Source organism: Thermobia domestica, chromosome 8, assembly GCF_964235325.1.
Source record: "Thermobia domestica chromosome 8, izTheDome1.hap1.1, whole genome shotgun sequence".
NCBI lineage: Eukaryota > Metazoa > Arthropoda > Insecta > Zygentoma > Lepismatidae > Thermobia > Thermobia domestica.
Genome location: NC_137461.1, coordinates 266,173,759 through 266,189,318, shown reverse-complemented (window position 1 = coordinate 266,189,318; position 15,560 = coordinate 266,173,759). Strand labels below are relative to the sequence as shown.

Here is a 15,560-nt window from a genome sequence, read left to right as displayed (position 1 = left end):
ATAAAATGTCCCTGTATTTTCTACTCTTGTTTTGCAAGTGGGAATCCGTAATGATATTTTCGAGACCAACTCCATACAGTCAATCTTATTGTTTAATAACTTGTATAAGAATAACAAGTCCAACATCCATCTTCTTTTTTCTAGAGTTTGAAAATTAAAGTTTTTTACTAGATCATTGTAGGAATAATATTTGGGATAATAATTAGTTTTTTTGTATGTAAGCATTTTCAAGAATTTTGTTTGGATGTTTTCTATTTCTTGAGAGTATTTTTTATTATTGGGGGTCCATATTGTAGAACAATATTCTAATTTTGATCTAACATATGTAAAATAAAGTGTTGTAAACGTTGTCTCACTGGAGAAATCTTGCCCTATTCTGTAAATTAAACCTAAGTTTCTATATGCGCTGTTTGTTATCATATCTATGTGTTGATTGAAATTTAGTTCAGGATCAAAAATAACGCCTAAATCTTTGACAGTACTTGGATTAGACAATTTAATGTTTTTCAGTGTATAGTCAAAAGTGATGGGGTTTCTTTTTCTCGTAAAAGACAGAGATTTACATTTGGATACATTTATTACTAATTTGTTGTCATCGCAAAATGTTTGAACTCGCTGTAGGTCTTGTTGTAGTTGTATGCAGTCTTCAGTTGAATTAATTCTAGAATATAATTTGAGATCATCAGCGAATAGGAGAATCTCAGAGTTTTCAATAAAAAGTGGAATTTCATTAATAAGTAGGAGAAATAGCAGAGGACCCAGATGAGATCCTTGAGGAACCCCAGACAGAGTAACAAACTTTTCGGTGACATGCCCCTTGTATAGAATAGATTGTTTCCGGTTACATAAATACGATACAATATATTCTATTGCCGACTTTGAAAAGTTTAGGCTTGTTAATTTCGCCATTAGAACATCATGATCCACGACATCGAATGCCTTACTGAAATCGGTATAAATAACGTCTACCTGGCCGCCTTTGTCTAACTCCGTTGCTATAAAATTTGTTACAACTGCTAGGTTTGTTGCAGTAGACCTATTGTGTAAGAAACCATGTTGATGTATAGATATAATTGGCTTTACGTGATTCAGAATTCGTGTGTATAAAACACTCTCAAGAATTTTGGCAAAAGGAGATAATATAGCTATAGGTCTGAAGTTTTGTATTTCGCTTTTATTTCCAGACTTTGGCACTGGACACACTAAACTTTCTTTCCATAAATCCGGAAAAGTGCCTGTTCTTATGGACATATTGAATATAGTATGGAGCGGATGCTTGAATATATCAATACAGCCTTTGACAACATACGGAGGAATACCATCCGGTTCACATGACGCTTTTGGAGCCAAACAAATGCATACATACCATGGCGTGCAAGTTGGTAACGATCAAAGATGTCCGAACTCATGAGGTCGGTGGTCACTCGACCTCACCCTCACGAAATATGCATGAGGTTGGAAGGGTGTTGTGATCGTGAGATCAAGTGAGCGTGATGTTCGAGTGATGATGTGAGTGGGAGGTCGGGCGAGCGTGATGTGTAGATGATGCAGTGAACGTGAAGTCGGATTGACGATGTGATTGTGATGTCGAAATGATTATGTGAGTGTGGGTTTGAGTGAGGTTAGTCAAAAGCGGGCACCTTTGGTAACGGTAGCATTGACATCTGATGGGACTCTAGAATGGACACTGCCACTTTTCATATACACACCAGTCATGTATTCAGTGTGCCAGAACTAAAGTACGCTATACATGCGTTCATCCACCATTAAAAATGAGAGGTATAATGTGCTTGTTGACTTTTGAGGGAATTGAAGTACTCGAAATTTATCGTCTCATTGGTACTGTATAATACGGAAACGACTTGCCACGTTCCCATGTACACAAGTAGCATAAAAGGTTCATAAAGGGCGAGTAGAAATACAAGACGATACTCATCAGGACTGACCAAACGTGTCGTTACTCCTGAAGTTAATAATTTAGCTAAGAAATCCGTCAACATCCTCTCTACATTGTTAATCTCTCTCCATGCGATTTCCTCATTTTTAGAAAGATAAAAGAGAGACAGTTGTGGACATCTTTCCACTGGACGATAACGACTGTCACTCAATTAAGAGTATTGTGGTTCCATCAACAGCTTCTTAAAAGATAGGACTGATAGTATGGGGGCGGCACTTGACGCTGTTTTTTGACATTCTGCGCATGCGGAAACTGTTCCGGTTCCTGTTCTGACCCCTGTTCCGACTCACGTTCCAGTACCTGTTCCAGTTCCTCCGAAGCAGACTACGCGCAACGAGTAGCGTTTTACGAGTATGAACACCACCGGACCACGCACGCGCAGAAACATTACAGTTCAAATTACAATAGGAGGAACCGGAAGAGGAAGCGGAACTGGAACATGAACCGGAACAGTTTCTGCATGCGCAGTAGGTGAAAAACAGCGTCAAGTGCCACCACCCTACTACTGACCCTTTTATCTCCCAGTGGAATAAATTTATTAACAGTTGAATAGATCGCTTTAAAGTAATACATTTTAATAGCACTTTTTGGCGCCCGGTGTGTTCCTAATTGACTGTCCCTCATATAATTACTCATGCTAATTCTTTTTCATGCAATATTTTCCTTTATGTTGTTTCTTTGTATATAGAAACAAAATATTACTCAACGTTACCTTTCAGAATTTTCAGGGCAGATAAGCATGCTTAAGTTTGAGTTAATGTAGATTTGGGAAGCTTTTAGATCCTGGCAGCAGTAAGAATAAATTGCGCCATACTAAACTTTTTATTTCCCGTTCCTTAAATTAATTCATATGCTGCTGCAGGTATTACTGAATTACTTGTCTGTGAGTATGAACAAAATACCTGTAAAACTCATATAAAAAGTTTAGGTAAAACTCACCCTATGTGCATTTCTTAGAAGGAAAAATGAATTATATTACATTGTAGAGTTATTAATGAAACGTTTACCTACGAAATGAAAACATAATTTTTCCTTGACTCCCTTCTGAAAAAAAAAATGTCCAAAAAATATATTCCAGGATTAAACTAAATTTGAATTCCCTTCTGAATTGTTATTAGAAAAATGGCTTATACCATGTTATAGAAGTAAAATCTTTAAGTTTTACGTCCCACGTTTATGCCGGATAGGTTAAAGGAGATGGTGGTGATGAGAAATGAATGAAATGGTGGAATGAAGAAAGTGGGAGGAAACACGAGAACCCCGAGAAAACCCTCACACACGGTATTTATCCACCACAAAGTTCATTTGGCGCGAGCTGGGATCGAACCAGGTACCCCATGCACCAGAGGTGAACGCTCTACCACTGACCATGTTATATAATTGTTAATGAAATATTAATTTATGAAACAAAAAATCGTTAGAACCGTTTTCGAGAAATTCCCAACTGTTGAGTTTGACTTTTCAGCAAATACCCTTTTGGGGGAAGATATCAACAAAATTTAAAAATCTGAGACGTAACACGTGCTAATTGCAACTGAGCCCGTCCAAGTGTTGCGAATAGTGGGAACGCCCTTCAGATATAGGATTATCTGCAAAATACACAGGCTTGGTCGAACGAATATAAGGGGTAGCGGACAAATTAGGCTAAGGGAAAACACTGACAGAAAATCCCAGTCCTCTACGTTGAAGATGGACGACAGGCTGGTAGCCAGTTGTAAAACATATTGCCAGATCAAATATGAATCACGAAAGGAAAATACATCTAACAAAAAGGCTAGAATGTACCTCATAAGTGACTCACGGATCGATTACATTAAGACTATGAGAAGTGAACAAGGGCTGAATTTAATAATGGAGGTTAGGGTCTAAAAGAACGAGTCTAGAAACAGGAGATTATCAGAAAAGAAACATTGAATATCGGGACCATGACAAGTAGGAATTATGAGTTATCGCAAATGCTGATAAGGAATATAGTAAGCATAGCATGCATCCAGAAGAGTAAAAGGAAAAAATCAAGATCAAAGAAAATGAACGCAATCTTATCTATACGAGAAACCACAAGAGAAAGTGCAACGTAGGAAATATTTTCAATAAGAATATGAAAGATAAAGTGGACGTAAAGGAGAGTGACAGAATCAGATTCAAGCTCGTATTAGAAAGAAGGAGAAACGTTGAAAATATTCAGCTCCTATGTCCCAGAAGCCGGATGTAATGAAGATACAAGAAAATAATTTTTGATGGACCTTAATAGTACATGAGAAGCTTATATTAGCAGAACATATAAACTGGCATTTAGGACAGTCAAGATCAGATATGAAAGAATATTGATAGAATCAGGATATGGATGGGAAGACAGAAATAAGGAAGGTAAGAGCAAACTAAATATGGCGTTCTTCTGAATACTTTGTATAAGAAGAAAGAAGAACATCTTATTACGTACAAAAATGGTACCTCAATGTCTCAGATTGACTACATTTTTTGAAGGACAGAGAAACTATGAGAAACTATAAAATGGAGGAAGCAAAGAACTCCAAAGCCTAATGGAGCAATATAATCACGTGGTGGCTGATATCTACATCAAGAAAAAGATAAGAAGAAGACGGCAAAACTTTTGTGTATGAACAAGAATTGAAAACTCGATGATACAAGTGCAGTACTGAAAATATTCGAAAGGAATTTGAAATATTGCAAGTACTGCTTACGAAAGAAGATGTGCAAGTGGAAGAGGATTGAACCCAGATATCAGTAACACTTAGCGAAGCAGCAAGAAAAGTTTTGGTACAAACGAAAGTAAAATGGCAAATTGGTAATAAATCGAGGTGCCGGAATGAAGAAGTCCTAGCAGCTGTGAAGGAGAAGAAAGAACAGTACAAAAATGGCAGAAATCAGGAAATAAACAACACATAAAGGATTACGAGGAAGATAAGAAAAACCCCAAGAAGGCAGTCAGTGCAGCAAAACGCAAGGCTTATGATGAGTTGTACGACAAATTCGAAACAAAGAAGCGAGAAACAATTATTTACAAGCTTTAGAATTTAATAGATAGGCTAAAAGAGAAATTTTCACATCTGCACTACATTAAGGATACAAATGACGAAATTTACCAAGTGAAAGAAAGACAAAGAAGCTGTCGAAATAGTATTTCCAGAAACTCGTCAATAAAGAAAACCAGAAGAAACTTGTGAAAATCTATCAAGAGTCAAGGACTTATTAGGTTTGTGACTATAGCAGACGTGGGAATAGCAATGAAAAATATGAAAAGTGATAAAGCAGCAGGATTGGATAATATCCCAATCAAGACATCGAAAAATTTCGGTAAGGAAGGAGTGCAGTGGGTGGTTTATTTGACTTTTAAATATGATATTAGAAACAGGAAAAGAAAGGGGAAGTAGCGGTGTTGAAAACCAAAAGAGATATGGCAGCTACAGGGGAATAAACATCAAGAGCCATACAATGAAGCTCTAAGAGAGAGAGAGAGTGATAAAAGCAAGATTGAAATAACAGAGAACCAATGTGGATTTACACCAGGACGGTCGACAATAGATACAATATTTGTACCTCGATTGATAATAGAAAAATACAGAAAATACTAGAAAGATCTCCATACGGTTTTCATCGACCTAGATAAAGCATATGATACAGTACCACAGAAAGTAGTTTGGTGAACATTGAAGATATAATGTGTTCCAAGCACATATATTTGTATGATTCAAGATATGTATGAAGGATGTTAGTTAGGAATGAAGTGTATGTGTGTAATAACAACAGTTCGCAGTTAAAATGGGAATTCAACAGGGATCTAGTCTTAGACCATGACTTTTTTCAGTTGTGATGAAAGATTTTACAAAGGACAACTGGTTAAAGAAGAAGACTTGATAGTAACGAAAAATTTCAAAAATTTGGGATCAATATTACAGGAAATTAAGGAATAGAGGATGATGTAAAGAGCAGAGTTAGCAGCGGTTGGACAAAATGGAAAGAAATGACAGGAATATTGTGTAACGTACGATATAATTATCATGTTCAAATCGTCTCCAACCGGCTTCCTTTGCACTAAAGCAGAAAATTCACCCTAACTGCATTCATAAATAACACTCCAAACAAGGTATTAATGGCATAAGTGTGGTTTCGACGGAACGCACTGTTACCATCTTTATACTTATGTTAAAAATGGATCTATTTTGATATATATCAATAATAATAATAGTATTACTGACATAAAAACCATTAAAAGGGTCCTTTTACAGTAATCCATCTTAAATATGGAGGTGAGTTGATTTTTAGTTTAGCGTCCCTTTCAGCAGCGAGGCTATGTGAGACGTGGACCTACTGATTAACGTGGAATCCGAACCACATGAGCTCCCGCCTGGAATCGAACCCGGGTCTCCCACGCCAAAATCTTAAATATGGAATTATAAAGAAGAAACAACGTGTTAACTAAGTTTATGCATTACTTTCTGTAGAAGAGGGTAAAAAAAACTGCAACATCGCTTTCTTTTCCAGGTCAAAGGGAAAGCAACCTTTAACTATAAGGACTTATTGAAATATTTCTCTCATAAAACAAAGAAACATGTGAATTACTTCACTGGTGTACCGCTTTCTTTGAAGCCGCCTTAGGATAATTTGCCATGCCGACTTTACCAATACGCCTTAAAGGAGAGGTCTACATAACAGTAGTGAGACCTGATATATTGTACTGAGCGGAATGTTGGACGACAAAGAAGAGAGAGAAATAGAAGCTGCATGCTGCTTAGATGATAATACTGTGGTGGATGTGCAAAGTGATGCAAAAGGGTAAAATTATGAATAAAGTGATCGAAGGAATTGTAATGGTAAAGTCAGTAGTAGAAAAACCGCAAGAAAGTAGACTTTGATGGTTTGGGTACGTAAGAAGAAAACCTTCGAAATATGTCGCTCATCGAGTGGATGCTATGGAGCTGTGCGGGTAACGAGCACGAGGCCGACCAAAGAAGTGGATTGATTGTATGAAGAACGATATTGTGTAGTGTGATGTCACAGTGGATATGACTCAAGATAGAGAAAGGTTGAGTACAGCTCACAGATGACGAGAAGAACCTTAAAACATGGTAGTGGGAAAAGGTCAACGACACACTCAAGTCCATTTTTGGTTTTTGAGGTGTGGTCTATACTTAAATGTCGTCTGCTACTCCGGGTAGTTATCTGTGTGCTATTCCGTGGTGTCTTTTGAAACCCCTGTGCGAAAAGTGGGCGAGCCCATACCTACGTCACACTACTTCTGCTAGGGTTCTTCTCGTCATCTGTGAGCTGTACAGCGACCTGTACAGCTGACACCAGCTTACTGGGAAAATGGTTTTAAAGAAGGGGAAGAGAGGAAGAAAATTTTAAAGACCTTCCTTTTAGAATCTTATAGAAACCTAAGTTTAAAATTTCGTTTAGGCATGTTGTACGTTATGGCCTGTAGACTAGTGAATGTGATGGAGACAGACATCAAAAAATCACCCTTGCGGTATGTAAGGGCTTCAAGACATACAAATCTGATAGAATATCGAATTCACATAATTTCTTTTCTCCTATCGTCGCTCAGAAGTTAGGGAAATGACAACTTGTCACAATTTTTTCCCGCCCACATTTCCTCTCAAATGTAAAGTTTCTATAATAATACTATAAGAAATAGAATATTATTATGCTAAAGCAAAAAAGTCCTTTACTAAAACGAAAAATAACATATTAATGCAAATACTTACCTTGAGTGCTAGGCGTATCGCCTTTTCCTTGAAGGTTTCGTCAGATAATGGTTTTTCTTGAATTGATCTTCCATATCTGCTTCTATTTCTCATACCACCTCCTTCGTAATCCTCTTCCTCAACACCCTCATCATCATCACCATCACCACCATCATCAGCCTCATCATATTCAAAGATTTCATGTTTCTCAATCAGCTGTGAAATTGTTAGAAAGGCCCACAGTCTCTCCACGAAGTTGTATTTATCAGCTAGGTTGTCTCCAAAATCCTCCAATTGTTCAACTAGAGACTCAGTTATCGGAATCTTATTTGTTCCGTAGTCGATGTAACCGTTGTATGAAGATCCACTTAAGTAGCTATCCCCGAGCCCATTGGTTGAGCCTACTTTAAGCTTTCCTGCTACTACAAGCTCAGGTCCGTCAAACACATAGTTGAACTTATGTTTCGTCAGAGAGTTGTGGACAACCTAGAAATAATAGAAAGTGCTTGTTTTTACAATGTAATATAGAAATACGTAAATTTAAATTTCTCTTTCAGCAACTGTACATAGGTGAAATCCCCTTATGACTTTACGCGAATCATTTTCGCCTTGGGCTGCAAAATACAATAATTTAGTCCATCGACGAAGTGACGGAAGCATGCTGAGGCCCTAAGACTGAGCTTATCCTCTAAATTGTCTTGTATTTCCCTAAATTCAGTCAATACTTTCGTATAAATTTAATTCATCATTATCACTTTAGATATTCTGCCATTATTGTCAGATTATTTGGGAACCGCCTACGCAAAACGAGTCTCATCCAACATCTTCGCCTTGATGTAAAAATGTGTCTATTTAGCTGACACTATACCATCCATCACGTCCCTCGGGGTACAGTCCTTCTCAGCTAATGTACCAGCCAGTTTACCATGTTTCTTTTAACCCTTTTAGGATTTTTGGTAACATTTGTCACCATGGTGTAGTATAGTCTTTGACCACTTATTTAGGTTCTACAACAGGTATTTAAGCCTATCTTTTTTACTAGTCTAGTCAAGAATGGATCAAAGAACACCCTAGATATGTTTTGAAACCGAATAGTCAACTTGGCGACACTAAGTGGAGGCTAAGGGGCGTGATTATTTTTCGTAAGGCATATTTCAAAAATTTTCACGCCTTTGGTTTTCACGATATCAGATTTAAACTTTGCATACGGATTTTGTGCACCTTCGGGTATTTCGCAAATTTTTCTGAGATCCCTACGTGAAACTGGGTCCGGGCACGAGGAGCGAAAATATTTCGAGGGGGTGATTTTTTTAGAAAAATTTCCGATATTTCCAGATTATTTCAGTTTATGTATATAATATGTACACTCATGTCCAAAATTATTGTCGCATGTCTATAAATATGTTGTTGTGGGAATATAATTTGATAACGAATTCACCCGGTATTTCTTATAATGTTAGTATGTGTATAATCGACAAAGACATGTATGTGACAAATTTCATGTCAAAAGAGTAATAAATGAGAACAATAAAACGAAAATAAAACTTTCGTGTCCATTTAGCAACACTTTGTTTTACGCCTTGTAATTTTCGTATTTATAATTCTTTTCCTATGAAACTTACCACAAATATACATTTCTCGATTATGCACATAGTATCAGTACTAATAGTACCTTGAAAAATCATTATCAAGAAATTCTTACAAGAAGACAGTAATAGATATGCGACAATCATTTTGGACATGAGTGTAGGCCTACATGTGATGGTACCGTTGGAAAAGCTTGCTATACTAAAGTAAAAAAGTTTGAACCGTGACTCTAGACCAAATAGTAATGACACAGTAAATTTTTATAATATGAATATATATGTGTGTATATACCGTATAGATAGAGCCTAAATTCAAACGTTCAATAATTTTCCGGCCTTTGTTTTCATGAGACAAGATTGAAATTTTGCACATATATTATGTACATAACAACGTATTTTGTTTCAAAAATCAGATCCCTAGATCATTCCATGCCTCAGCCAGAGGTGCAAAGTGTTTTGGTTGGATTTTCAAAAATTCTTCCGGGTTTTTTTCTTAATTTTCCGGTTCAGGTGTATGATACGTACATGTGGGTGATACCATTGGAAAAGGCTCGTTATATTGAATGGCGTTTGAACCATGACTAGATTAAATAGGAATAAGGCCGTACATTTTTGAAGTATATATATACATATACAATGGGTCACCTACAGACTTCCAAAAATTTCTCCCAGCCTCAGTTTTCAAGATTTTCAATTCTTACAAGGACGAAATTTTGCACACGTATTGTGTACGTTACAGCGTACTTTTGCAAGAAAAAAAATGAGATCCCTACGTGAACCCAGATCCGGGTCAGAGCTGCATAAAAATTTCATTTTTTTTATTTTCCTGTTTCTGGTGTATAATACTGACAAGTAGGTGATACCGTTGGAAAGTATGATCTATCCTGAAAGAATCGAGGTATGAACCTTGATTCTACGATAAATAGTATAGAAGCAGTAGCTGTTTGAGTGAAAGTCCAAAATTACCTCAGAAAGTGGAAATCCTAAAAGGGTTAACTGCACCTAAAATTATTCTTTTCTGCTTTACTACCATAACACTTCCTAGTTTAGTTTTCGTTCGACCCTGCTAGTTCTTTTAATTCTTCTTCACATACCAGTTTTTAAGCCTCCAGTTTTTTTCATCGTTTTACCATAGTGTCAACATTTCTGTCCCATAATTATCAACACGAACGATTTATGAGTTCTCTTCTTAATTCTTTATTCAAAGACCCACAAAATAGACATTTCTTTCCTGTGAAATACTTCTCTCGTCATTCCTATTGTTGTGTTTATTTCGCATTCACACTTTATACCCTCATTAATAATACTATCCAGGTACCTAAAACTAGTCAACTATTTCTATATTTGATATCAACCGCTTCATTCCAATAGCGTACCACCCCCACCCCCGTTGGTTTAGTGCATAGAAATGAAGCTTCCATCCCCGATTCCAGCTTAACCTTTAAATCCGAGTCTCATTTGGCCTTAGTGCCGAAAGGGATGCAAAACTTCCATTAAACCGACCAATTGCGGCCCCTACTAGCTGATAATAGGCTAACGTTAGTCGCTAATGCTTGAGGGTAGTCGCTAGCACTCTAGCCTTTGGTACAAACGATCTTAGGTTTGATTCCTTATGTAGACATTCGATGTAAGAGGTATAAGAGCTTTTTTTTTAGGACAGCCATCCTCAGTGAAGTTTCTGCCAGGTTTCGCTCATTCACAGCAGGTAAAGTCCAGGTTGGTACTTAATACAATGATTCCTGGCCGCTTTTTTCCTACCCCTATACCCCGGGTAATGTGATCGCCGGGGTACGTCCTCACATAAAAGGCTTAGATAAGCCATAAATGCCAGTATTGTCTAGAAATATGCTTCCTAACCTAATCCTGCACAACCAATCAATCAAGCTTCGTTCCAGTCACCATTGCTTTTGTCTTTCTGTTTATTTTCATCCCATATTCTTTGCTGATTACTGTCGAGTTTTCTAGTATCTTTAATTTTCTAATGAAATTTTGCAACAAACATCAAACTGTATCATCTGCAAACTGTATATATGCCTACTTCTTCTATCTCTTTCCGAAGTACAGTCTTCATTTTACAGGCCGTTCTTAACCATCTCGTTTGATATTAAATAACGTTAGCGATTCTACTTTAGGTTCTACAGGGGCCGCAGTGGCTCAGTGGCAGCCCCTACCGCTGGTCCAGTGGTTAGCATGTGCGCATTTGCTGTGCGTGATACCGGGTTCGATTCAGGGTGCGAGAGCCTTTGGAATTGTAACTGTCCTCTATGTTTCTGTGTTTGTGTCCCTGTCGTTCTAAGTTACTGGGAAAACGAGTAAAAAGCGAGTAAAATTAAGTAGAAACGTAGTTAAGAAAGTTAATGAGGCACGTTCAGTTAACTTTAGAAGAAAGTGATAGAACGTTCACTTCTGGCGCATTGGGACCTTGGTTCGATCCCAGCTCGTGCCAACTGAGCTTTGTGATTGACGAACACCGGGTTTCTCCCGTTTGTTCCCACTTTCTTCATTCCACCATTTCATTCATTTCTCACCCTCACCGTTTTCTTTAGCCTAGCCGGGACGTAAAACTTAATGATTTCATCTCTAGGTTTTACACTTTTTTGAATAACACTGTATTACTTGTTTACATGTATATTTTAGATATTTGATTATTTCGTTAGCTATGTTAAGTAGGCCTAAACACGCATACAGAGGGGGTGAAAAATAACTTCCTAATAAAAAAAACGTTCATATTATTTTAAAAAAAATATCACAACACATACATGGAATGAAAAGATATTGTGATCCCTAAAGTTATCGAATTTTAATGCTAATTTCTATTTGTATTTTGTTCATTTCAGAGAAGCAATAGAAGCTCTATGCGAAACAACGTGTGACACTGCTGGAAGATGCCAAAATTGCATGATGTTACGAAGTGTGGCAGTATGTTGTGCAGGGAAAAGATGGTGGCGTAGGATTGCCAGAACCTCTTACTTCTTAATGCAAAACCATCAAGAATAAGCCGTTTCTAATTCATCTGTATATATGATCTGTGGGAGGTGCTCGTAGGGGTAGAAGAAGCCGTTCTTTAATGCCTAAACAGGAAGTTATGCAAGTTGTGCAGAGAATGTTCATCCGAAATCCGAAGTCAAGATGTCAGGCGGCTCGTGAAAATAGTCTATCCCGTACATGGTGCGAAGGTTATCAGAAAGAAAGCCAAAAACTGTTGATCAATTGGAAAAATACATTCCCTTGTTCTGACAGACCCTGCTCTAAATTCGTGTCGTAATCAGTATAAGATGTTGCCATATGACTGCAAAAGCTGGTAATACCTATTGCAGATTTTAACCATTTATGTCAATGTGAACTTTAACACTGTAGTAAAATTGTTTTATTCCACTTTCAAGGAAACATTTGTTTTATTAAAATCTATAAGAGGAAGCTATTTTTCACCAACGCTATACAGAGAAATCCTTACCTCATTATCAGGATAATGAAAAGATGCGTTGCTGAGAAGCAAAGAATATATTTCTCTGTAGGCTTCTCTCAATTGCACATTTGCATCCGATGCTTCGTAGACTCTTTTTGCAACTCCATAGTTCTTTAACGATAATTTCCTCAGCAAATCAAACCCAGCTTCGTTATCAAAACCAAAAGTATATATAGGGATTCTGTTTAAGCTGTTGGCTTCCACTGTTACGTCTATTAGATCTTTGGACGAGTTGTTTAAGTTCGTAGTTTTGCTAGTGGTAATCACTATCACAAGAGGTTTTGGAGATTTCCGGATGCGATTTACATTGCGAAAATTTTTGCTTTGGCCAAGATTAGCGACCTTGATTCCTTGTTTCAGACCATCTACGATGTTGCTGTTTCCTGAAAGTAAAATAGTTCACTTATTAACGAAATAAATATACTTATTCACTATTCTCTAAATGAAAATTGAGACAGGTAAATGCCATAGAGGTATACCTACGGTTTTGGAAGCTAAGATTGAAGTTTGTCTTGTAGCATTTTACTTAAAATGTTCATGTCTTAGTATTATAAAGTTGTCTTTAGGGTAGAGCTTAAAACTTGTACACAGTTTTAGAACTATTACAAAATTCCTCTCATGTACAGTAATAATAATTACCATCTCAAATACAAATACCATCTCAATTACCATCTTGTAAATGTTTGCTGGTTTTGTTGATCATACTGAAGGGACTCAGAAACTGAGCACCCTAGAGTGATAGGTTCCAATGCTCTTGTGGCCAAGGAGTGTGTGTAAGGTGCCTCTCACAGACCAAGCGTCTTACAGAGGCGGATAAAACTCAAAGACCAACTATCTTAGAAAGTGTTGAGGTGCTAACGAGGACTAGGCGTCCAAGTAAAGGATATCTAAAAGTTGGAACGTTCTAGAGAGTGACGGGGTTATTGCGAACACCAGGCGTTCTAGAGAGTGGTGACGTAACGATCAATCGGTGAAGATTGATGCCTTCTACGGTGCTGTGGCTTCTTTGATCCTGAAATGTTGCTGTCTTCTTTGATCTTCGTTACTTGACGATTGTTGACGATGGCTGACAACGGAACAGCACCATTCCAATTGATCGGGTGACCAGTTGACAGGACGACAAAGTGTCGAACAGGAACTTTTCTTTAGGGAAACACAATTCGACATAAGCGACTTGATCTCTTCTTCTTGACGATAACACCCACCCCCACGCAGCACGCAAACAAGACACAAAATTGAAAAAATAGCATAGCTGCCCCACTCTTCATACACTCTCCATACAAGGGCAATGCATGGTACTCATCAAGAGACAGTTTTAAGAGAGTTTGGTTTCTACGGGCTCTGGAACGTCGCTTGGGCGGTAGGAATACTAAAGCTTGTGTTTTCGCTGAGTTGATCGTCGACTGACATTTCTTCACGAGATTATCGAGTGTTGTTTGCAGAGCAATATTAAGTTCATGTACAGTTTTATCAAATTCTTCGAAAACCTTTATCGTTAGCTGAAAAATAAAGATATTATGTTGTACAGAACGGACGCATAAAGTATATGGAATAAAGAACTAAAGACGGACTGGACCTTAAGGTATTCCAATGAAAGGAAAAATAGGCCAGGAAAGTACAACACAATATGTAACGTTAACGATGCGATTTTACAAGCGACAGATGGTCACCGATGCTAGGAAAAGCATTGTGCTCATATGAGAGGTAATTTGGACACAGCAATTTAATGTGGTGTACAAGAATAACTTGGTACTCCAGAACCTCAACAACCTTTTCGCACAGCGTAGGTGATGTATGGCACCAGGCAATGTGACCAAATGATACTAAAAACTATAACATTGTTTTAGGTACATGTAACAGGAACCGACACTTTAGACCTTTAAGGCTTATGGACCTGGCCTTGAATTTATACTATAAATGTATTTAATTGCCACGGAAACTTTGTATTGATTATAACGTTTTGTTACGATTAAAATTTTAAGCTGTATATTTACATTTGAAATTTATACCAAATAAAAAGTAAGATATTACATTTCCTGTAATTGTTCATGAAAATATTTTTGTGAGTGTATTAGTTTTCTGACATTTACATAAGTAGAAATATTGACATCTGCTTTCGCTATGCGCACTACATTTTTCTTCGTCGCCGCCTGTATTTCGTTCCTCGTAACCATTCATAAACAATGTATGTCGTGCTTTATGATCCCTCATAAGAGTTTAATAAGAATGTAAATGTTTCTTTTCAAAAGGAGTGTTTGAGATATGTATATAAAACTTCACTTGGTAGTAGAGATGCAAAAAAGCCAGCTTTTTTGAATCGATGGTTTTTTCACATAAAAAGCCGGCTTTTTTGGAAAAAAAGAGAATTTTGGAAATTTTGGCTTTTTTCATTTTCATGATTTTTCTATCTAAATAGCTTTCTTATAGTATATTTTATAGTTAGATAAGAATTCCATGACCTAAATGCCATATTTCGCTCTAACATTCACCATCAAGATGGATGGAACACATGTTTTACGAATTAAAGCTAACATAAAGAATGTCGTATTTGAGGGCAATTTTAGAGGCTATTTAACTTTATTTTAACTTTTGAGTTATCGACATTTTTTCTCTAGATCATTTTAGTTTGTCATCCGTGTTTCATTTCTAAGAGCTTAATAATCTAGCTTCTAGCGCAAAAGTTTAACTTCCGTCAAAGAGTACGTTTTTCAATATATTCGTCAAACCGTACTTCCACATTTCTGTTATACTGTAGCTGTACAACAATTTAGCAATAATTTTCCAGATACAACCTTGAATACCAACTTATACAAATAATCAGTAGCGGATTTGGAAAAGTACTTTGG

General features: G+C 37.1%; 1 protein-coding gene across 1 annotated transcript in view; it reads right to left on the bottom strand.

Moving 5' to 3' along the window:
* LOC145692566 (uncharacterized) overlaps positions 1-15,560 on the bottom strand; it is an 87,596-nt gene that overhangs the window by 25,026 nt on the left and 47,010 nt on the right. Inside the window, exons 5-6 of the mRNA XM_081767875.1 lie at positions 12,703-13,097; positions 7,684-8,148 (exon numbers count right to left, since the gene is read on the bottom strand). Coding sequence (XP_081624001.1) covers positions 7,684-8,148; positions 12,703-13,097 — 860 coding nt within the window. The remainder of the gene's footprint in view (positions 1-7,683; positions 8,149-12,702; positions 13,098-15,560) is intronic.